The following is a 24850-nucleotide window of genomic DNA, read 5'->3' on the forward strand; positions in this document are numbered from 1 at the left end:
ACAATGCCATACCCAAACTGTGGCCCACAAATAAATTTTAATTCACTTTGCACCACAAAGCAACTAACTGATATAAGAATTGTGATCCCAAAGGCCAACCTGGACCTTTTCATTATTAAGAATGAGTATGGTTAACAAAGGGTCAGAATAGTCATTAATAAATTTTCACTTCTTTGAAAATAATGATGTAAAACTAACATAAACAATATATTTAAAAGGTGTGAAGTTTAGCTGTCATTCTGTTTCTGCCACTGTGTAAGTGGATTAGTGTTATGAAAGTGTGGCGTCCTAGTTCCTCTGTATTAGGATGGACATGGAGGCCCTTTACCAAGCTCTATGAGTCTATACTTCAAAAAATATATTACAATGTGCAGTAATACCTCAGATATGTCTAATAATCTTTACATGAACATTCATATTAACTGTACAAATACAACATCATAGCTTTGAATTTGACACCTACAGGGTATGTACAGTACAGTAATAATTGTAGCTTCTTAACACCTGGCCATGTGTACTATTTAATCTTTTAACAGCATGACAAATAACAATATAATGTTCCCCCAAATATTGTTAAAATAAGTGTTTGTAACACTTTATCCCTTATAATCTTTTGCCTCTGCAGTGCTTGTAACTTGGCATCTCAAACTCATTTTCCATCAGTTCTACTTCAGTTGTAATTGACTCCCTTTGGTCTTCCTTCACCACTAGTTGATGCCTCTGTGTGGCATTTTCACCTTTGCTGGGTTGCATATATTTTCATCTACTTGCTCTGTGGAATTTACCAGATCCTTAGAGGTTTATAATCAAGATGCAACCTGCTCAAAAAGCCTAACTGAGTCCATTCCCAATCCTTCATTTTCCTCTTTGCTTTTACCCACTTTCTACAGTATCCTCCACAACTTTATTTACAAACTAATTGTCTTCTTTCTAACTCAGTGACAGTTATCTATCCATCCATCCATCCATTTTCTAACCTGCTGAATCCGAATACAGGGTCACGGGGGTCTGCTGGAGCCAATCCCAGCCAACACAGGGCACAAGGCAGGAACCAATCCTGGGCAGGGTGCCAACCCACCGCAGGACACACACAAACACACACTAGGGCCAATTTAGAATCGCCAATCCACCTAACCTGCATGTCTTTGGATTGTGGGAGGAAACCGGAGCGCCCGGAGGAAACCCACGCAGACACGGGGAGAACATGCAAACTCCACGCAGGGAGGACCTGGGAAGTGAACCCGGGTCTCCTAACTGCGAGGCAGCAGCGCTACCACTGCGCCACCGTGCCGCCCCAGTTATCTATTTTTTTTATTTTATTCAGGATACAAAAAAGAAACTATTACTGGATCATTTTGAATATGATCATGTACATTTATTTTGACAAATGACATGTAATTAGAATTTTTTGTCTTCTTAATGGAGTGCTTTAGGCTAAGATAAGACATGATGGTACAGTAAAACTACTATGAAAGTATGGTAAAGATAACTAAAAAAAAAAAAAGAAAAGTTTTAGATGTAGGGTCAAACTTCAGTTTTGTACCTTAGGTATTTTGTGCTTATCCAACACAAGAAGTTTTCAAAGTAACTATCACTAATCACACTGAACTGTCTTTGCACATCCAGCTTTATTTAAAAGACTGTCAATTGTTTATTTTGAAGAACAGAATATACTGTAAAATACTTTACACCTCTCTGTGTGGTTAGGCACTGTTAGCTTCCATTGACCAAAACTTGCAGCTTTTGTGACTGTGAAAAGAGAGAAAACATTGTTGCAAAAAAAGAATTGTTCTACTATGTTATTTTTTGCCAACTCACACTATTGCAGTTTTGGGCTACACCTGAACTCACAGTAAATAACAGAGTGCTAAAATTAACTCATTAGCTCAATTTTCAATAATCAATGAGTACTCATGGTTAACCACTTCTTCAAACTGGTGTGATATCAAAAAGTATATGAAGGCACAAACATAAATTAGTAATACCTGCTTACTCACTTCCAGTGCGCAGAAAGCCTGTTTCTGAAATAGTCAGTATTTAGCTGAGGAGTGTGCTTTGCTAGAGCACTAGTGATTCTATCCATGGAGCTTGATTGCTCTTCTACAGGTGTCACTCTATTCATTGAGGTAAATGACTAAAGTAGGTCCTAGTTGCTACATTCCAAATAAAGTGGTCATAGAAATAATGAGTTGAGTCTATGGAAAAACTCATCCATATTAGCTAGCATGTTTTATTTAAACAATGTCTGACATCTCTACATAATTCCTTCCAGATTGTCAATGACACTTTCTCAGATGCATGTGTAAGGATTACAATGGAAGAACGGCTGAAGATGAGAGCACTTTTAGGTAAATAGTTAACTTTTTTCTGGCCATCCACTTATAAAAGACAGTTCCCTTCTTCTTAAACCAATAACAAGTTTTGGAATCTGTCATCATATTAGATGGTCCAGCCCAAACTCAACTGTAGAATGCCCAGGAGGAGATGGGCAGCCAGTTGCTCTAGGTTTCCAGGACTGGATCTGACTTTTTGTCTTTGACTTTCTTTCTTACAATTGACCATTGACCCTTCAGACATTTATTTTCCCGAGGGATGTTTTGACTGGAGTTTTTGTTTTCCTCTGTTCTGCCATAGTTTGATAAGTAATTAATGGACTGATATTGTTAGGAGCAATTTATTTTAATCAGTTTTGAACTACATTGTTTTCCTGCCTCTTTAAACAAATCTTTGTCTTTATGTCTGCTCATTATGTAGTTTGTAATTGCATTTACTGGTAAACTTGTTACAGTAATTTGAGCCTGCAGTGAAGACTGCTATACAAAACATTCAGACATGAGCATCAGTAGGCTTTGCACCCTAGGAACCAAATTACCCAAACAATTCTTTCACATTTCAGTAATTATTTATGGCACTGATGCTGATTTTTCTGATCATAAAATGGGTCATTATGATAGCAATTGACAAGAAGAATTCATGATTAATTGCATAATTACAGTATTTGACAGTTCCTCTAGAGTGCCTCTTTCTCTTGCATGATTTGGCTCAAAAGCTAATCAGCACATTGTCATTTCATAACGGGCTTAACTTTTGAGTTTACTATTTTTATATCCAGCCATTTCAGTTGTAGACCGTCCTCAAGAAACTGTGACACACAGACAGACACAAACCTATCATCAAGATATCAGTGTTTTAGGTATCAGGGAACTCTAAAACATCGAGATCTGTCGAAAACCAGAGTTCGAAATTTTTGACAAATCTAAAGCTTTCACTCCTTCTTCATAGATGGTAGGTTATGGTGGGGGAGGGCACAAAGCAAAAATAATTTAATTTAATTGAATTTAATGTCTTACAAGATAGTCAAATGGTGCAGTGGATAGAACTTCTGCCTTACAGCTCCAAGATTTTGGCCTGTTTACAATATTTGTTAGGTTTGTATGGTCTCTACATGTCATTATGAGTTTTCTTTCCAGACATTAGAATCCAATTTCCACCCACATCCCAAAGATGTGTATGTGAATAGTGACTCTAAATTGACATGATTGTGCAGTGTAATACATCACTATCCTCATTTACAGCTAGGATAGACTCTTACTTGTTACTCTCCATACTTCTATAATAAAATAAATGGGTTTGGACAGTAGGTAGATGGATGAAGTTCTATGCATTCATGTGGAGGCCAAAATAGTTTTTGACATAGAAATTGAGCTTGATGTAACAGACCACTAGTCAAATGAGACTTTTTCTACATTTTTAAGGGAGTCTTTTAGGATCTGTCTTTATAGTCCATCACATTAATGAAGAAAACCAGTTATTCCATCATAATGTGTGACCTCAGCATATGATAATAGATGAAAGTAATAGTGGTGTCAAAGACAGTGCAAAAGGATTGTTGAATCTGGGTCCAGGGACTTGCACAGCATCACAACATCAGCACTTCATTTATTTTTTCCCAAATCTACTCTGTTCGCATGTAACAGTGAAATCAGCAAATGTATTAAATGGTTTGAAATTCCATATGCTTGATTGTCCATTTATTCTTGGCTGTTTTACTCTTCTGAGGCATAGTCATTATTCACAAATGTTAAAATCATTCACAATGTCAAATGTATGTTGCAGCTGAGAACAAAGTTGAACTCAGTTCCATTATTAAAGATGAAGACATCAAGAAGAAGATTATTGCTTTTGCTAGAGATGATTGGGACATCTACTTCTCCAGGCTCTTTCCAGCTACTGTGAGTTTAATCAACATATTCAAACAAAATGTAAAGCTCAGAGACTTGCTCCTGTATCAAGCAGTTAAATTTTAAATATAAATGTGAATCAAACATCAAATGTCTCTTTATCTTAGTTTCCTCTGGGTTAAACTTGGATTTTCTTTTACATCCTAACAACATGCAGGTTAAGTTAGATGGTGATTCTAAATAAGCCAACTGTGAGTGACTTAGTGTGTCAAACGAACTGGAACCTCATACAGAGCTGCTTTTTGTGTTGCATCTGCTGCTACCATAGTCAGCTCTGGACCTGTATTGATATTTCCTGGTTCAAAAAATAAATGAATGCTTATCACAATTTCTGAATGGCAAATATTAGTTTGTGTATTTTTATGGAATGACTAGCTTGATATGCATTAATGAAGTCCAGTATGAACTTCTCCCCATAGTCATCAGAAATGAGCTTCAGCATCATCCAGCCTTTGGGAGGTATTAAAACCAAAGAAACTAGTCGAAGTTAGTCAACTTTGTCCATGTATTCAATTGATTATTCTAGTCATCATTTAATAATGTTATAATGTTTTTTTGTTTTTTTGCATTTAAAGGGAAGTGTGGGAACTGGCATTCAGATTCTGGCCACTTCACACAATGGAGTCAAACTTTTGAAGCTAGTGAAGAGTAGTGGCACACCTACAGAGCATTTTAAAGTCCTTCGCACATACAGGTAAAGTTGTATAGCTGAAATCACTGATTATAATTTCTAGAAGTTTAAACTGGAAAATGACTGAAGGAGTCTTGGTTACCAAAAGTTAAAGAGCATACCAAGTCAGGCTTTTATATCAATTAAGGTTAATTTGTGCTTTAAACATAAAACCGTTCTTCCAGTGCTGATGTACTTTGCTTTTTGTTTCCACTCCATGTTAACTTTATGTTCTACATTGCTGTTGTTTGAGAAAGAGAATTTCTATCTATCTATCTATCTATCTATCTATCTATCTATCTATCTATCTATCTATCTATCTATCTATATGGATCTGGTCAAAATCAGATTAAATGTCTCTGCCAGGAGCTGCTAAGTTTGTGTCCCTGTGTAAGATGTAGGACATTAAGTCTGTAGTCAGGAAGAGAGTTGAAGTGAAGGCTCATGAAGGTTCAACTTACAATAGAAACAGAGGCCACAGTCAAGCGAGAAAGATACAGTGACAGATAGAAAGAGAGAAACAGATAGTAGATAGATAGTATTTAATAGTATTTAGGTAAGAAAGAGGTCAAACCATACAGATAGGCCCAGAAAGTCTGTTAATTTGTTGATGTGTTTGTACTGTAGTTTGGTGCATACCCACATGTGCTTTATTTTATTAATAAAGTTGCCATTTTTGATTAGTGTTGGCCTTCTTGGTATTATTTCGGTGTGTAGGGCTGCTACAATGGCCCTTTCCAACTATAGTAGCTTTGTTTTTCTTAATTGCAGCAAAGGTAGCATTGTGACTTGCTGAAGGTTATAGAGTTAGAAAGAGGCAGGCAATGAGCAGACAGCCTTCTGATTTAGGGACCAAAACCCTGGTCACTGCATTATACTGTTGTCTTATTGTGCTTTTGTGATATTTTAAATGCCTAACAATCCTGTCTTACTTTACTTTCAGTTATACTGACATCATGTTTGTAACAATACCATCCAAAAATATGCTGGAGTTCAACCTGACCAATGAGAAGCTGATACTTTTCTCAGCTAAAGCTCCCCAAGTCAAAAACATGATTGACTACTTCATAACAGAGCTGAAGAAAGTAAATATCTTCTTTGTTTTGCTTGCATTGATGAATGGTGTTTATTTTCATTCATATACTGTATATATATATATATATATATATATATATATATATATATATATATATATATATATATATATATATATATATATATATTGTGACAGATAGGGGTCGCTATCAGTCCCTTGAACCCTTGTCCAAGACGCCAGACACCAGATAAAAGTCCAAAAGACGACTTTATTCATATGCAACAGTGCACAAAGCACCCTCCTTTCCACTATACTCACTAAACACAATCACTAATCAATAATACACAATCCTCCACTCCCAGACGCGTTGCCACCCTTCCACCCAGCTCAGCTCTCCGTGTGGGAGCTCCCATAGCCCTTTTATTCTCCCTGACCCAGAAGTGTTCCAATCCCCAGTCCATGTGATCTCTTATCACTTCCGGGTCAGAGAAAAAGTTCTTTTCTTCACCCCGGAAGCACGTCATTCCCCTTGTCCATGTGACTCAGACATACTTCCGGGGAGTAGGGTAAATAAACATTGTTCCTCCCTGCAGCGTCTCCTAGTGGCCCCCACGGTATCGAGCAGGGCTGTGGATAAAGACTCCAATGTTCATGATGCCCAGATGGTCTTCGGGGCACCTCTATGCTGCAGGGAGAGCTCCACCTGGCGGCTTGGGGTATTGACCGGGATGAACGGCCAGCCATACACCACAATATATACATATATATATATATATATGGACGTGAATGTCTTTGATACAGTTTGCATACTATATATATATAAATTAAATAATAGAAAATATTAGAAAAAAATAAAAAATAGAAACAAATTAATTAAATGTTAATATATTACATATATATATTAACTCACCACAACTTTTTAAGAGTAAGAAAGCTAGACACAAATTATTTTCTTTATATAAAAAAATACTTTGCAGAGGGTCAAGAGGCCTTGATTTCTGTCTAAGTGTTTTATACTGATTTTTGAACCCGCTTCATAGAATAAAGATGAAATATTTAGTAATTCAGGAAGGCATACTGGCAAAGTGGGTAATGTTATTGCATCAAAGAACTCAATCCCTAGAATTGATTACCAGTAGGCATGTCTTCTGTGTGGACTGTTCATGTCCTTATTTCTACACTCTACATAAATACAAGAATATAATGTCTACCCTACAACCACCAGGAAAAATATGATTTACTTTGGAAATTATATATAAGGAGCAGGAGTATTATGAAATCCTAAATTAGTTCTTGTCAAAGGAGGAAGGCCTCTTCCCACCTAGTCATCTAAAAATAATTCTGTAAACCTCCTTCTGTTCTGCTCAGACCTTCTCTTTTATATCTGAGCACTAAACAGGCTCCTATAGTTGTGAAGTAATGTATACATTTATAAATCAATATTTCTTTTCCAAGGATTCAGACTATGTTGTTGCAGTGAGAAACTATATTACAGATGATCGGACATGTCTCAGCTTCCACAAGGGTGATATAATTCGCCTGCAGTCCATGGATGGTCTTGACAGTGGTAAGAATCCCTTAAAAGTTATATTAAATTTAAAGGTTCATTCTGTTGTTGGGGTGCATCCTGAACATGAAAAATACAACAAAAGAACAATAGTGTGAAAATTTGTTGACACAAACATTTTTTTGATCTTCCACAGCTTTGTGGATCCAAACAGGAGATAGGCAGGAGAGTGACTATGTGCAATATTAGGATAATAATATAATGTTCTCAGACCTGCTTGATCCATTTCAGGATAGCAGTGTGCTGGAGCCTGTCCTGAACATTATGGGTGCATGGCAGAAAGCAAACCTTTAGGGGCCATCAGTTCTTTGCAGAGACCACGCACATACATTCACATGCAAAGCTTGCTCTACATTTACACTGAATGTAGATGGGAATCAAGGTCTAGATCTCAGAAGCAGCAGCACTAACCATTACACCACAAAGAAGTCTCTAGCGCAATATTATTTTGATAACTATTATTTTCACATATATTGCAGGACGTCAAATGAATCAACAGTCATAATGGGTAATATTGTTTTACCCAGTCATTAGAAATTGTAATAAAATGTACATAGAGAAAAGCCAAGCAAAATGACACCTTTTATTAGCTAACTAAAAAGATTCCAATATGCAAGCTTTCGAGGCAACTCAGGCCCCTTCTTCAGGCAAAATGTAATCAATTGAAATGTAAATGTAATTAAAATGTACAGCAAGTATTAGTAAAGGGTATTAGGCCTAAATTAAAATATGTATATAAAACAAAAATATCTACAATCAAAACTAGTAAATAAGTTAATTAGTAGTAAAGATTTTTTTTCTCTTTCTACCTGATTGCACCTCTAGTCCCCTCTTCTTCTGTCTCTTGGATACTTATGCAGGTACAATTTTGAAGTCCTGTTACCACTGTCACTGTTTTTGATAATGGGCCCAGGTGAAAAGGGCAATTAAAAGCTCCAAAAGTACATTTCCGGCACATCTGAACATATATTAAAAAGATAGAAGCATTCAACCAAAGAAAGATAAAAGCCTAATACCTCATGCATCTCTTACTTATACTTGCCTGGCAACTGCAATTACTGTGCAGATACCTAAAGCTGTTTTGTTTCTTTACTGGTGTATTTCATCAGGCTACAGACTAACACATAATGTGAAGTTTGCCTAAATATTTATTTAAACATGTATTTTAAAAGTAATGACATATTAAAATAATTTCAAATGTACAGGTAGGTTAAAAATTCTGCATGCTCAATGCACATTTGTACTATATGGGTTGTTTTTTGTATTTTTATTTTTTTCTCATTATGTGTCTGTAATGCATGAAGAGCTAATGACTTCTGTCATGTTTATTAAAAGACGCACTTGAAATGTAGCTTTTCACAAAAACAAGCTTCCCTGCCAGTGCAAAATTTTGTGAACAAAGACAAAGTAGAGACATGTACACTGCCTCTTTTTACCTGTAATACTAATGAAAAACCATGTCATTAAACAGAGTTACTAATTAATTTTTCCTTTCACATCTATGTTTGATTTTGCTCCTAGAGGCCAGAGACATACTGTTTCCCAACCATATCTAATTTATATAAATTAAGGCACTGTCTTTACTTATATTATTAGTATTCAAATGAAAACAACTGTATGTACTAAATATTGCATTCTAACAATTGTTAAGTAATTCCTCCTAATTTTTTTTATTTAGTAAGCACTCTTATTCAAAGTGGCTTACAAAAATTTGTATTAACAAATAGTACAGAATAAAAAGCACAATAATTGTAAGATATCCTGTAGTTAGTTACTTTAATAGATAACAATGAGGAGCCAGTGGACTATATAGATCAGGTGTACACCAGTTCAGTGCAGCAGACATGAGCAGTTGGTCAAGGAGTAACATACAGGACTAAACTAAACTGATGTAGTTGGCTAAGGTAACTAAAATGAGTATTGCTGACAATAAAAATATTCTTTAAGCCTCTTTAAAAGGGAGAATTGTCAGGATAATAAAAGGAAAATCAGAAATGTGGCAGTTATTTTTCATTATGTTTAATAAGGAAAAAGGCCACTTTTGCTTTTTGTGGTGGATGTTTAACAGCTTTAGCTTAAAACAATGGTAAATCAGAGACCTTGGGTCAAAGACTGAAGAGAATACAATATCAGAGAAATATTTAAAAATATGTTATTACTTCAATGGTAGGTCCAAGAGCACAGTAGCTGGGTAGAAAAATCTGTCCATAATGTGTTGTGAAGAGGCATATTTAAGAGGCAGAAAGCTGTCCATTTTACTAATGAAAATAGAAGCTAACCATTCCAAAATATGAACAGGGTAATCCTAGAGTTGATTTGCAAACAACAGATCTGTAAAATACTGCAATATTGTATAGTACTTCTGGAGTAATAATAAAAGTAGGGCAAGAAAAACAAACAACAGTTTTTTTTTTTACTTTTGACTTCGTAATCTCAGTTTTTGCGTTCAAATAAGATTTTTAGTATACATATTCAAAGTATTTTCAAATATTGACTTTTGACCTGGCAGTCCTACTTACGGTGCAGTTTTTGAGTCCATTTTGTTATAAGTGATTTTGTAGGTTTCTGTTTTTTCTTTTTTCCTCTAATTTTAAGTACACACTTTCCTGCTCCTCTGTACATAGATAGTTCAACCTGATTAACTGAATGACAATGTTAGTTTTTAACAGTATCTTCTACTGTGTACAAAATAATAAATGAAGGTTTATTCACAATGTTTTCCCTGAAGTGTTGTAGGAAAAATGAACGATTAAAATGTGTTTGTAAAGTTATACACATGACCACAAATGGTGGTTGTGAGGATATGTCATGTGACTGTCTTTCTTACTCTTTGTGGGTGTTTTAACAGGACAACAGTATGGCTGCATTGTTAGGAAAAAGGTCATTTACTTGGAAGAATTAAAGAGAGGCACACCTGATTTTGGTGGGTCACGGTGCTAAAAAGCATGTTTTTGCCTGAAGTGGTTGCAGTGTTTTTCTCCCCTCCAGCACTTAACGTCTTTTAATACTTCTTCTTAAGAAACTGTGGCCTTGTTTTTTCAAATGTAATTTTCAAGGAAGTAAAAATATCAGTATTGTAAAAATATTAGTTATGTGTTTGCATTGTTTTGAGCAATAGAAAGAAATAGTAAGTCAGAACCAAAAGAAAATCACTGATTTCAGTTTTATATTTGATACAGTTGTGGAATACTGTGTTCGATTGAACTTTTTTGAATGAAAACTAAACAGAAAACATTAATGGAGCTGTTTAAAAATTACAATGTGCTCTTATAGCCCCTTAGAAAAGAATATACACATTATAAATTAAGATACCTTGACTACTTGCCCAAAACAGTAACGCAGTAAAGTCCTCCCTTTCTTATCTGCCATCTCCATCTCCCTTTTAGAACCTTGCCTCTGCCTCCTGGCAGTTGAGCATTTATCCTACTCTCTCCAGGGCTCTACATCTAGCTGAAGTCTACTGCTGAAGGGGATTTAAACTGGGGTTAATTCTAAGGTCAAGGACAGATCTATTCTGTTCTAGATCAACAAGCTATTGGTGTCCATGCACACCTATACTTAAAGACCAGGTCAGCGAGGCAGCTCTTCAGGTATCTGCACTGAAGGATACCCAAAAGTATCATATGTTCCCATCCAGGAGAGTATGCCCTCTTTTGCTGTTTGGCTACATTCTGTCTCAACAAATATAAAGCTGATATTAACCAATATATAGTTTCTTTGATGAATATTGTCATACATGATCAATTGCGTATTAGTTGGCTTGTTTTTTAATTGTTTTTTTTTTTATTATTTTGATAAAGGCTGGAAATTTGGAGCAATACATGGCAGGTCAGGGATTTTTCCCACAGAATACGTTCAGCCTGTTGCAGCTCCTGATTTCATCAATCTGCCTATAGACAAGAAAGAGGAGCCCAAGAACAAACAGGGCAAGGTGGCAGCATCAGCTGCAGTGGCAGTTGCTGTGGCATCTACTATGGCAGCCCACGAACTGGACAGAACAGCTGAGGTACAAAGCACAAAAATGGCACTGACAAGTTAACAATACAGTACATTGAGTGTTTCTTTACTGTAAGAATTTCTCTGTTCCAAAAAACACACCTCTTTGTGTACTTAGACTAACAGAAATGTCTATATATAAATACAGTTAGGTCCATAAATATTTGGACAGAGACAACTTTTTTTCTAATTTTGCTTCTGTACTTTACCACAATGAATTTTAAATGAAACAACTCAGATGCAGTTGAAGTGAAGACTTTCAGCTTTAATTCAGTTGGTTGAACAAAACAATTGCATTAAAATGTGAGGCGACTAAAGCATTTTTTTAACAAAATCCCTTCATTTCAGGGGCTCAAAAGTAATTGGACAATTGACTCAAAGGCTATTTCATGGGCAGGTGTGGGCAAGTCCATCGTTACGTCATTATCAATTAAGCAGATAAAAGGACTGGAGTTGATTTGAGGTGTGGTGCTTGCTTGTGAAAGATTTTGCTGTGAACAGACAACATGCGGTCAAAGGAGCTCTCCATGCAGGTGAAAGAAGCCATCCTTAAGCTGCGAAAACAGAAAAAAATCATCCGAGAAATTGCTAAAATATTACCAGTGGCAAAATCTATGGTTTGGTACATCCTGAGAAAGAAAGCAAGCACTGGTGGACTCAGCAACGCCAAAAGATCTGGACGTCCATGGAAGACAACAGTGGTGGATGATCGCAGAATCATTTCCATGGTGAAGAGAAACCACTTCACAACAGCCAACCAAGTGAACAACACAACATTAATTAACAGAGAATAAAAGTAAGGTCTGATGGCCAGGGTGGACAGAAAAAAAAAAACTCCAGACGGCTGTAGAAAAAAATAAAATCTGTAGGGATTCCAGACCATGAGACCGCCCAGTCCCCTCTGGGCATTCTACCTAATTTCATTCTACCTAACACTCTCCAGGGGGTCGGCGTATCGATATCCAAGTCTACTATAAAGAGAAGACTGCATGAAAGTAAATACAATGGGTGCACTGCAAGGTGCAAGCCACTCATAGGCCTCAAGAATAGAAAGGCTAGATTGGACTTTGCTAAAGAACATCTAAAAAATCCACCACAGTTCTGGAAAAACATTCTTTGGACAGATGAAACCAAGATCAACCTCTACCAGAATGACGGCAAGAAAAAAGTATGGAGAAGGCGTGGAACAGCTCATTATCCAAAGCATAGCACATCATCTGTAAAACACGGTGGAGTCAGTGTGATGTCTTGGGCGTGCATGGCTGCCAATGGCACTGGGACACTAGTGTTTATTGATGATGTGACACAGGACAGAAGCAGCGGAATGAATTCTGAGGTGTTCAGAGACACACTGTCTGCTCAAATCCAGCTAAATGCTGTCAAATTGATTGGGCGGCATTTCATGATACAGATGGACAATGACCCAAAACATAAAACCAAAGCAACCCAGGAGTTTATTAAAGCAAAGAAGTGGAAAATTCTTGAATGGCCAAGTCAGTCACCTGATCTTAACCCAATTGAGCGTGCATTTCACTTGTTGAAGACTAAACTTCGGACAGAAAGGCCCACAAACAAACAGTAACTGAAAGCCGCTGCAGTAAAGGCCTGGCAGAGCATTAAAAAGGATGAAACCCAGCATCTGGTGATGTCCAGGAGTTCAAGACTTCAGGCTGGCATTGCCAGCAAAGGGTTTTCAATCAAGTATTAGAAATGAACATTTTATTTCCAGTTATTTAATTTGTCCAATTACGTTTGAGCCTCTGAAATAAAGGGATTGTGTTACAAAAAATACTTTAGTTCCCTCACATTTTCATGCAATCTTTTTGTTCAACCCACTGATTTAAAGCTGAAAGTCTGCACTTCAACTGCATATGAGTTGTTTCATTTAAAATTCATTGTGGTAATGTACAGAACCAAAATTAGAAAAAAGTTGTCTCTGTCCAAATATTTATGGACATAACTGTATACTGTATAGTTTCATGGACAATATTTCCTTCAGACCAAACCTAGAGATTAACCATTGGAAGAGGAAATGTTAGTACTGAGCACTGCAGTAAGACAAAAAACAATTGTGCTAGAATCTGAGGTCATCCCATTCCAGCCCTTTTACATTATGCAGTCTGAAAACATGATACAATCAGTCTGTGTTGGGTAAATGTGCTCATGCTGTCTTTAAATCCTAAATACCCCCAAATCTCAAACACACTGTTTTGTGTGTCATAATGATTTGGTTTATAGCCATTGCTCTTTTTCAGGTGTTGCCTCCAGTAATTGGTTATGGTGATCCCACAGAAGACTATAGCAGTATTGACATTGATGAGAGAGTCTTGCAGGACAGCCAGTATACAATGGTTGAGTTTGCTAAGAAGTACTTCAGAGAGGCCCAAAGGAGTGCAAGGTGGGTGCTTTCTCAACATTGTCAATGTTATAATGCCTGCTAACTGCTAATTTGCATAATCCATGCTGTTCTCTTTTCAGTGAGTCTTACAAACAAAAGTCAAAGAAAGGGAAGGATGCAAGAGATCCAGCTGAAATGGTGAAATACAACAAGGTCTGTTGATTTTTCTAACTGGCTACTACTTCTGTACAGTAATGACACTACTCTTGGGAAAATACAGTTTTTGTTCCTATTTCATAGGCTATCATTTTTTTGTAAATTCCACATTGTTTCAGTTACACAAGTTAGACACATTGGCTGTGTGTGACACCAAAGTGCAGCACCTGTAACTTTATATATCTTTAAGATGGCATCATAATGCATTGTAGACCTTAAGGTATCCATTGGCTCTACAAAAAAGAACATTTAGAAGGATTTATTGTTATTAGTTTAGGGTTAGGGCTGCACTATGATGGTACCATACCTATGAAAGGAAAGAAAAACAATATTTTGACCATTATTAAAATGTGAAGTGTGTCTATGCTTTCCCACAGTCTCCTATTCTGGAGTCTCTAATCGATTTCAGTGACAACAGCATGAACAAAGTGGCAGCAGACATGTTTCTGGGTAAGAAGACCACCTTTTTTATATTTTTATATTAGTGTGTTAAGAGTAAATGAAAGGATTCCTTTTTATGAGATAGTAGGTAAGATTTCTGTTCTTCACCTTATTTACTTTTGCTGTCTGCCATTTTGTTTTGAAGCAATTATGAAGTTTATGGGAGACTATCCTTTAAAAGGGCAGAATGAGCAAGATGTGATATGCACCATTTTAAAGGTAATAATTAGCACATAATCATTAAATGAAACCTCTTCACATGTAATGGAGACGTGCTTCTTGCCAGGCCAATAATATAAACAATAAGTAAAATGTTTAAGCAAGCCATGACCATTTACAAATTTGAATGAAGGCTTGGATGGCAGAATGGATGAATTGGTGGTCACTGAGATGGATGGATCAGTATCTTGGTCGGATAGAGAGAGAAATGAATGAACAGCTTCATGAATGACTGGTGAAATAAATAGATTGTTGACTAGTTGGACATATTGGATACATAGACAAATGATTTAATGGACCAATGGTTGGAAAGATAAGATTGATGGATTGGTAGATAGTTGATTGTCAACTGGATGGTTAGATTAAAGAGTATGAAACAATGGATTGATAAACAGATTGGTGGAAAGCTATGTTCTATTGAAAGGTTTTATTATGCCATGCTCCATTAAAACTAAATGTAGTAGAGAAATGTTGCTGAGAAATATACCAGAACTTTATTGCTTTAGATGTGTGTATACTGTGCACTACTCTTATGTAGTCAGTTTTGTCAGGATGTTCCATATAGCACTCTGCTCTACCCTCAACATCACTGATATTTATGTATTTAGATAAGAATTTTATTATTCAAACTGATGTATAAATCAGAAGTGTACAGTATAATTGTTTCCTAGTTTTTACCCGATGAATCACTGATAGGTTAAATGACTAATTGAGGGTCATACAACGAGGTAGGGGTGGGGAGTAAACAAGGATTCTTCACCCTAACCACTAGAGGTTACACTGCCTACTCTGTGCTGAAGGAGCTCAAAGAGATCCACAATTATCAAAGTCAAAGTAGGATCTGTAAGTGAGACAAAGTGAGAGAAGTGGTTTAAAGTGTGACCAGACAGTAGGAGATCAAGAACAACAGAGAAGAGAATTTTTAAGCTAACCATGCCATTGTAAATCTCCTTGTGATTGTGTTTTCTCTGAGAAGCAATACATCAAGGAAAGTTTTATTAATTGATATGCAGTGGAATGGCTGGATGCCTTCTCTTTGAATATAGGGCAATAATGCCACTCTTGCCTTTCTAGGATTTGTTTTTAAGCCACACTAGAGTTCTAGCTCAAATATCTATTAATCTTACAGATATGTGGAGAGTATGGAGTGATGAAAGATGAAGCTTACTGCCAGGTTATTAAACAGGTTACCAGCAACACAAGTACAAAACCGTGAGTATCATCACTGACCCTGTTATTTACTATCTGTTTTAAACTTTTTTGACCCATGTTCTGTCTCAGTCAACATGTGTTATAATTCAGCAGTCTCTAAAACAGATCTGCTGTCCCATCTACTTTCTTCTTCTTCTTCTGGCTGCTCCCGTTAGGGGTCGCAACAGCAGATCATCTTCTTCCATGTCTATGCATCTTGTTCTGTTACACCCATCACCTGCATGTCCTCTCTCACCACATACATAAACCTTCTCTTAGGCCTTCCTCTTTTCTGCTTCCCTGGCAGCTCTATCCTTAGCATCCTTCTCCCAATATACTCAGCATCTCTCCTCTGCACATGTCCAAACCAACGCAATCTTGCCTCTCTGACTTTGTCTCCCAACCGTCCAACTTGAACCTACCCTCTAATGTACTCATTTCTAATCCTATCCATCCTTGTCACACCTCGTGGAAATCTTAGCATCTTTAACTGTGCTACCTCCAGCTCTGTCTCCTGCTTTCTGGTCAGTGCCACCGTCTCTAGCCCATATACCATAGCTGGTCTCACTTCCCTCCTGTAGACCTTCCATTTCACTCTTGCTTATATCCGTCTGTCACAAATCACTCCTGACACTCTTCTCCACCCATTCCACCCTGCCTGCACTCTCTTTATCCCCACTCTTCCACAGTATCCATTACTCTATACTTTTGATCCCACTTATTTAAACTCATTCACCTTCACCTACTATACTCTTTGCATCCTCACCATTCCACTGACCTCCCTCTCATTTACACACATGTATTTTGTCTTGTTCCTACTGACCTTCATTCCTCTCCTCTCTAGAGCATATCCACCTCTCCAGGGTCTCCTCAACCTGCTCCCTACTCTCACTACAGATCACAATGTCATCAGCAAACATCATAGTCCACAGGGACTCTTGTCTTATCTCATCTGTCAACCTGTCCATCACCATTGCAAATAAGAAAGGGCTCAGAGCCGATCCCTGATGTAATCCCACCTCCAGCTTGAATGTGTCCGTCACTCCTACCGCAGACCTCACCACTGTCACACTTCCCTCGTATATATCCTGTACAATGCTTATGTACTTCTCTGCCACTCCCGACTTCCTCATACAATACCACAGCTCCTCTCGAGGCACCTTGTCATAAGCTTTCTCCAGGTCCACAAAGACGCAATGCAACTCCTTCTGGCCTTCTCTATACTTCTCCATCAACACCCTCAGAGCAAATATCACATCTGTGGTGCTCTTTCTTGGCATGAAACCATACTGCTGCTCACTACTTATCACCTCACTTCTTAACCGAGTTTCCACTACTCTTTCCAATAACTTCATGCGTGGCTCATCAATTTTATCCCGCCTGTAGTTACTGCAGTCCTACACATCTCTCTTATTCTTAAATATCAGCACCAGTACACTTCTTCTCCACTCCTCAGACATCCTCTCACTTTCCAAGATTCCATTAAACAATCTGGTTAAAAACTCCACTGCTACTGTATCTCTCCTAAACACCTCCATGCTTCCACAGGTATGTCATCTGGACCAACGGCTTTTCCATTCTTCATACTCTTCATAGCTGTCCTTACTTCCTCCATACTTAATCCATTGCACATCCTGATTCACTATCTCCACATCATCCAACCTCTTCTCTCTCTCTCGTTCTCTTCATTAATAAGCCTCTGAAAGTACTCTTTCCATCTGCGCAACATGAGTATGTTTCCCTCTTTATCCTTTATCACTCAAACCTGCTGCACATCTTTCCCAGCTCGGTCCTTCTGTCTAGCCAATCAGTACAGATCCTTTTCTCCCTCCTTAGTGTCCAACCTCTCATACAACTCATCATACACCTTTGCTTTAGCCTTCGCCACCTCTCTCTTCACCTTGCACCTTATCTCCTTGTATTCTTGTCTACTTTCAGCACCTCTCTGACTATCCCACTTTTTTGCCATTCTCTTCCTCTGTGTACTCTTCTGTACTTCCCCATTCCACCACCAGGTTTCCTTTTCCTCTTTCCTCTGTCCAGATGTCACACCAAGCACCCTTCCTGCTGTCACCCTTACTACATCTGCTGTAGTTTCCCAACTGTCTAGTAACTCTTCACTACCACCCAGTGCCTGTCTCACCTTCTCCCTAAACTCAACCTTGCAGTCTTCCTTTTTCAACTTGCACCATTTGATCTTTGGCTCTGCCCTCACTCTCTTCCTCTTCTTGATCTCCAATGTCATCCTACAGACCACCATCCTATGCTGCTTAACTACACTATCCCTTGCCACAACTTTGTAGTCTTCAATCTCCTTAAGATTGACTCTTCTGCATAGGATGTAATCTACCTGTCTGCATCTTCTTCCACTCTTGTATGTCACCTTATGTTCCTCACTCTTCTTAAAATACGTATTCACCACAGCCATGTCCATCCTTTTGGCAAAATCCACTATCCTCTGACCTTCTTCATTTCTCACCTTGACACCATACCTACCCATCACCTCCTCGTCTCCTCTGTTCCCTTCACCAACATGTCCATTGAAATACACTCCAATCACCACTTTCTGTCCCTTGGGTACACTGTTCATCACTTCATCCAACTCACTCCAAAAATCTTCTTTCTCATCCATTGCACACCCAACTTGCGGGCCATATGCACTAACAACATTCATCATCACACCTCTAATTTCCATCTTCATAATCATTACTATGTCTGAGACTCTTATCACCTCTAAAACACTCTTGACATACTGTTCCTTCAGAATAACCCCGACTCTGTTTCTTCTCCTATCCACACCATGATAGAACAATTTGAATTCACCTCCGATCCACCTGGACTTACTCCCCTTCCATTTAGTCTCTTGCATGCACAATATATCAACCTTCCTTCTCTCCATCAAATCGGCTAACTCTCTCCCCTTACCAGTCATACTACCAACATTCAAGTCCCCCCACTTCTTCTCCTTCTTCTTTAGTATACTCAAATCTAACCAGTCTGTTTTTCCCCAATCATTTCAATAAATTGAAAAATCATCTGCCCTAGTAGTGAAAACATGAAGAATTAAAAAAATCTTAAAACTGTGAAGCTGACAGTTCACCTGGAAAATTTCACTTTCTATATTTTACAGAGACAGCTGTCCAAGGGGCTGGAGACTTCTTTACATCTTAACTGCCTACTACAGGTGCTCAGAAGTCCTAAAGCCCTACCTTTTGCGATTCCTTCAAGACATGTCTCGAAGTCCGGGGCTCCACTTCCAAGGTAATTCTCATATCTGCCATTTTTTCTTAATTAGCATGATATTCCTAAGATTAATTTTAAGTACTCTTTTGTATTAAGTACTTTCTGAAAATGGTTGAATTGATTGGGTTTTTCTCAGCACTCTTTTTTATTGAGCCATCCCAGAATTTCAACCTGCAGTGTAGGGCTCCAAAATATTTCAATTTATTATTATTATTTATTCTAACTGATATTCGGACAAGAAGCTATTGGATGGTACAGTGGCCTGGAGTTTGCACATGTTTGCAATGTCAGTGAGTGTTATATTCCAGTCTTTCTACTAAACTAAGAAAAGATACGTGTTAGTTAAATTTAAATTGATGTGGTATTAGTGATTGTGTCTAATAGTAGCAACAAGTTCAGAAAATGAATGAAAAGATAGCCAACAGAATTTCACCTCTGCCTTCTTGGTCGTTGTTAATCTGTCAGAGCTGCTGAAGGTGATTTCTTAAAGCGCATCTCAGAGATTTTTATGAGGTAGCAGCCTAGAGTCTCTCCCCTTTATTTTTTATGTTATTGCCTCTAGATAAGATGTGAAGCTCTTGAAATACACTAAGACATAAATACTCCTTATTAAAATGTTCTTTCCAGGTATTTCAAAAGCCTGTGAGCAGAACCTAAAGAAGACTTTCCAGTATGGTGGCCGGAAGGAGTTTCCCAGTGTAATGGAACTGAAAGCAATGGTGGTAAGTGTTGTTCTTCATGCTCCTTCTAATTAAATATGTTTGTACCTTCCTAAATTATACCTTGTATTGGCCTGCATGTGAAACCAGACATTTTCCATACAAATGCAAAATGTGGCATAAGCAGATGTCCATGAGAAGTCATTATAGCATGAAGAGCCTCGAGTTCTGGGCCGAAATCTGTCTTGCTAGTCTTAGAGTCTCATATGTTCACCTTTTGGTACTGTTTTGTGTTTCTTTGCCTTAATTACTGAAATGTTCTGGATTGGCATTGTGATGAATAACCCAGTCAGGACTGGAGCTTATGATTATTTTTCCAGGTTGTACTACACAAATTAAACCATAAGAACCCCAAATGGTATTTGTTTTAGCACTTCATCAATTACAAGAAGCTTTATGGAAACAACTTCAGAAGCACATCTGTTGTTCAGGCCAATAAGTGGGAGCAGGGAGACCTATTATATTACATTGTATGTGACTCCCTGGACAGCGAGAGTCACTACAGAAAGCCCAAGAAAAATAGCCCCAGGAATTTCAGAAATTGGTCAAACCCCTTAAACCCTTACCAGACCCCTTACCAGGTTGTGCTTGAAAGTAATTAATTGTCCTGGCTTACAAGATCCTTCAAGCTCCTGTTGAGGTGAAGTTGAAGCCAGAAGTGTAGAAATTACCAAGAGTTACGAAGAGTGAGAGTCCAGAGGGGGTAAAAGAAGGTATGGTAGGTGTTTTAAGGAAGCGTTGAATGGAGTGAATTGTGGGTAAGTGCTCTGGGTAACCTATAGGAAAGTTACAGGCAATAACCTCTTCAGGAAGGGCCATTTGGATTTAAGTTATTTGTTTGACTGTTGTCAGTTTATTGTATACTAATCTTATTTTAAAGCTCCTTACTTACTCTGTTTAATAAAACCACCTTTTTTTGCTATCTTTGGGTACTTTTTTGGGTTCAAGAATGACTTAGGAGCACCCCTACAGTGGCAGCAGTATATGTTAGTGTTTGCCCTGTGATGGTGTAGAGTCCCACTTGGAGGTGCTACGTGTTCTTGCACTCAAATAAAGAGATTAAAAAGGTTTTAAAATGGATGACCACATATAAAGCACAATATTCTGGCCATTACAACATAGAAGAGACAAGCCCAAAGATAACTAAGCTGTACCTTCCTGACTCAGGGGAAGTTGCTTCTTTGCCTTAACTCGTTCTTTGTAACATTTCAGGTCATTAGGGATCTAAAATGGTTCTGTTCTATGCAGACTAACGAAGTAACATCCCATACAAAGAAGCTGCTGTTTTACCAATAGCTAAATATACTCATCTTGTTAAAGTGTCATCTGGACTTCACCATGTTTAATAAGCCACATCTCAATAGTTTTGCATCATTTTCAAGTTTTGTTAAATATATCCTTCTCACTTCTCCTCATACCAGTACCAATTCACTGGCAGAGAAGCCCTACATTACTTCAGGTTTTTGGGAGACACATTTTTTGAGTCTGTGAATTTGGTGACAACATTAAACAGCTCTGTTTTTGTTTTGTATAGTACCTTTTAAGAGGATCAATGCAAGGTAAAAAGAGATTATTTTATATGAAAACACAAACCTGCAGGGAAACATAATGTAGTCAAGGATAATGTTCTATCTTATGTCACTACAACTGTGCAGGCGATCAAAACATTCAATCAGTATCTATAGCTCATATGATCCCATTTGTGGAGAAGTAGAAAGTTGTGATTAATAAATTGGTTCTCCATACAAAATAAGTTCTTTGTGTTTTTGTCCCAGGCTGGCCGGAGCTCTAAGCGACAACTGTTTCTTCTACCTGGAGGAACTGAGAGGCACCTTAAAATTAAAACATGTTCAGTAAGTAGATTTCAACCACACCTAGCTGAGTATCTTTTATAAATGAAGAATTAGTATAAACAGAAACAGAAACAATGCTGAATCTTCTTTAAAAAAACAATCATTTGAGCCCCCTTCCCCATTCAAGAATATCGTTGAACCACTAAAACTACGCAAAACAGCATTCTTCTGTGGTCATGCAATGCAACGGTTTCTAATGCAAAAAGAAATTTGATGCATGTCAAAGTAACTAAGAATGCAGGTTGTTTTACAAAGATTTTCCCAAAATATTTGAAAAAAAATGTTGTCATTGATAGATGAAGAATCAAATGTCAAGACCAGTAAATAAATAAATATATAGCTCATTGAGAAATATATGGGTCCAAGAATTTCTTTATGCAACCATTTAGAAAATGAACAATTAGCTCTCTGTATACCTGTATGTACCTCCATGTGACTCAGAGCACTCATGTAACTCTTTAAAAATAAAAAAATACGTACACACAAAAACTGTAAAAACTTGTGAGCAGCTATTTAAAATACCTGCTCCATAGTTGAAAATGCATGAGGCTTTCAAATTCAACAAGGGCAGCTGTATGTAGTTCTGCGTACTTTGTATGTCTCTATTAAAACTTATGTGATACTCGCTAAAAAAATCATTTATGGCCCTTTGGATTCCAGCGGTTGGTTCTTTAGGATACCTGTGTGGGTCTCTTTAACAATGAAGTAGGCACCTTATTGAATTTCAGCATGTCCAGTTTTAGAACACCAACAAGATTGCTCAGGAATACTTAAAGGTGACTCCAGAAATATCTGCTGTTTATGTTTACCTGCATGTCACCCAGAATACATGTATGAAACACCATAAAAGTGTGTAAAAATCTGAATTTTTATAACCATACCAGCATGTCAGTCACAAAGCACTAGGACTCTGTGCATGAGTGTTTAAGAATGCAAAATATTAATCTAGTTATTCTGTACATGATGACATAACAGATTCATTAGTCTATTATCTTTAAAATGGCTCATGGGCCTTTGGATACTTCATGGAGATCTTTAAAAATCAACCCGTGACTCAATAAAATCCTTTGTGCATTTCTTAGGGTACTTACATGAAGCCTTGTAACTACCTTTAGAAAACTTTAAATACTTGCATTTGGCTTTTAAATTGCCAGTGTGGGTATGTGTGTGATTCTTTGCAATGCTTATGTCAAATAGTTTTTACTATTGGGTGTTGTCATGTTAGTGTTAGAGAAACCATGGGATCCATATAATAAGAAGAACAAAAAACAGTGGGCATCCCATCAACAATAAGCACTGCATGTGTGAAAAGTGCAGAAAGTGATGAGTATGTGCACACATAACACCTTCTACTCACTTACTGTATTTCCATACATCTACTGTATTCTTGTTCTCCTCAGATTGCACTTGATGTCATTGAAGAGCTCTGCTATGAAATGGCACTCCACAGACCAGAGGCTATGGAGGAATATGCTGTATTTGTTGTAACTAACAGGGGTAAGGGTCATTCGTTTGAATGATTGTCGAAAGTTCAATAACAGTGTGCAATGGTCAGCTTGTGAGTGAGGGATGAAGATGTGTACCATCCAACTTTTTTTAAATTCCTTTCTATTAAGATACCTGTCAAGTGCAAAGACCTGGTGATATATAGACCATTTATGAAAACATTTATTATTAACTGTATAAGAATGAAAAATGTGACATCTTACCTACCAATCCCATAACACATTTAAAACACTAATAGTAGCCATTCTGTTTTCCCAAGGAATTCCAGCACCCCTTTCTAAACAGACTTGTATATCAATCACTGTAACATATTTGCAGGGTCATTTCTTGAAACTTACTTTGATCTTAAATTTAAAGTAAAGTGTCCAATTAAACAAAGAGTTGATAAATAAGCAAAATAGATAACTGTGGCAGCTTCTGTAAAGATAGATAGGTAGATATGTTAAATGGAAGAACATTACAAATTAATAAATTTGGTAATCCGGTTTAATTTTCAGTTGTTGCTTGCAAAGGTTGAAGAAATAATAATGGTGAAACACTGCATCACAACTGTTTCTCATAAACAAAACAGATCTTCTTCGATGAACATTTCCTGCTCTCCTTTATGTCTAGTGAGCAATGTCCTGTGACACTGTGGGGTTTTTTTATCCATCAGAGTCATAAGGGGTGTAGTGACAGTGATGTCGATCTTCTTTTTTGAGCATTGTTCCTCCATTCTACAGTGGGAAACAGAAAGTGCATAAAGAATGGTTCCGCTCCTCCACGGTTTCCCTTGTGCACTCATAAAAAGGTCTTTGTAAGAGATTCACCACACTTCCATGTTCAACAATACATAGATACGGTGTAACAGCTGAACACAAACAGATGTCAAAAAGTTGTGAACCCTCATTTATTTGCCATTGGCAAAAGATGGTGGAAATAAAGAAACATTTGGCTTTGAAATGGATGGAGGCTAATAGCCACTTTGTTAAATCACTGATGATGACTTCCTATTATGTTACTACTAGTTTATCTCTTACCAGCAGACAGAGCTCCATTCTCATCCAGACGAAGGGTAGAAGGGGAGAAATAGGTGATTAACTGTGTAAAATCCTCTCCCTTGTGCAACCACAAAATCTGACCCGGTAAGGGACTCCTAACATGTAACAATAGATAAATAAGTAAGAAATTAAAAGAACTATATCACCAACAGTTAATAAGCTGTTAAAGAAATCAAACATGGATTTGTTTAGGACTTTTTCTTACTTCCTTGTTGATTTTACACTGCACTCTTGGAGCTATATAGACAGGTAGTTTCATGGATTCTCAAAACCTTAGAAATAGCTGTTATGCCCCCCAGACTAATAGCCATTGACACTTTTTGTGTGATTTGTTAGGGATATTTTTTGATTGTGGCATTATGTGCTTGTTGAATCATTGTACTGCAACCTAACTATACTAAGTAGGGCTTGCTATAATTAAGTTGTACTTTGGTCAAATAAATGACTCTCATTAACCCTTTAAATGTTCTGATCTCCCTTGGAGGCAAATACTTTTTCACATAGTACTTATCTGGTGTTGGATAACTTTGCTCATTAGATAAATATATTTCTGAAAATCATTGAGTAGGGTGTT

The 24850-nt window shown here is 37.4% G+C and overlaps 1 protein-coding gene across 1 annotated transcript in view; it reads left to right on the forward strand.

The window, feature by feature from the left end:
• The window catches only part of myo15aa (myosin XVAa), a 151939-nt gene that overhangs the window by 118330 nt on the left and 8759 nt on the right, over window positions 1-24850 (forward strand). Inside the window, exons 44-59 of the mRNA XM_039775602.1 lie at window positions 2273-2348; window positions 4117-4232; window positions 4817-4935; window positions 5855-5996; window positions 7403-7514; window positions 10363-10437; window positions 11315-11520; window positions 13766-13908; window positions 13989-14061; window positions 14442-14514; window positions 14651-14724; window positions 15854-15936; window positions 19046-19176; window positions 19786-19880; window positions 21653-21730; window positions 23131-23227. Coding sequence (XP_039631536.1) covers window positions 2273-2348; window positions 4117-4232; window positions 4817-4935; window positions 5855-5996; window positions 7403-7514; window positions 10363-10437; window positions 11315-11520; window positions 13766-13908; window positions 13989-14061; window positions 14442-14514; window positions 14651-14724; window positions 15854-15936; window positions 19046-19176; window positions 19786-19880; window positions 21653-21730; window positions 23131-23227 — 1693 coding nt within the window. The remainder of the gene's footprint in view (window positions 1-2272; window positions 2349-4116; window positions 4233-4816; window positions 4936-5854; window positions 5997-7402; window positions 7515-10362; window positions 10438-11314; window positions 11521-13765; window positions 13909-13988; window positions 14062-14441; window positions 14515-14650; window positions 14725-15853; window positions 15937-19045; window positions 19177-19785; window positions 19881-21652; window positions 21731-23130; window positions 23228-24850) is intronic.

This window comes from Polypterus senegalus, chromosome 13 (assembly GCF_016835505.1).
Source record: "Polypterus senegalus isolate Bchr_013 chromosome 13, ASM1683550v1, whole genome shotgun sequence".
Classification (NCBI taxonomy): domain Eukaryota; kingdom Metazoa; phylum Chordata; class Cladistia; order Polypteriformes; family Polypteridae; genus Polypterus; species Polypterus senegalus.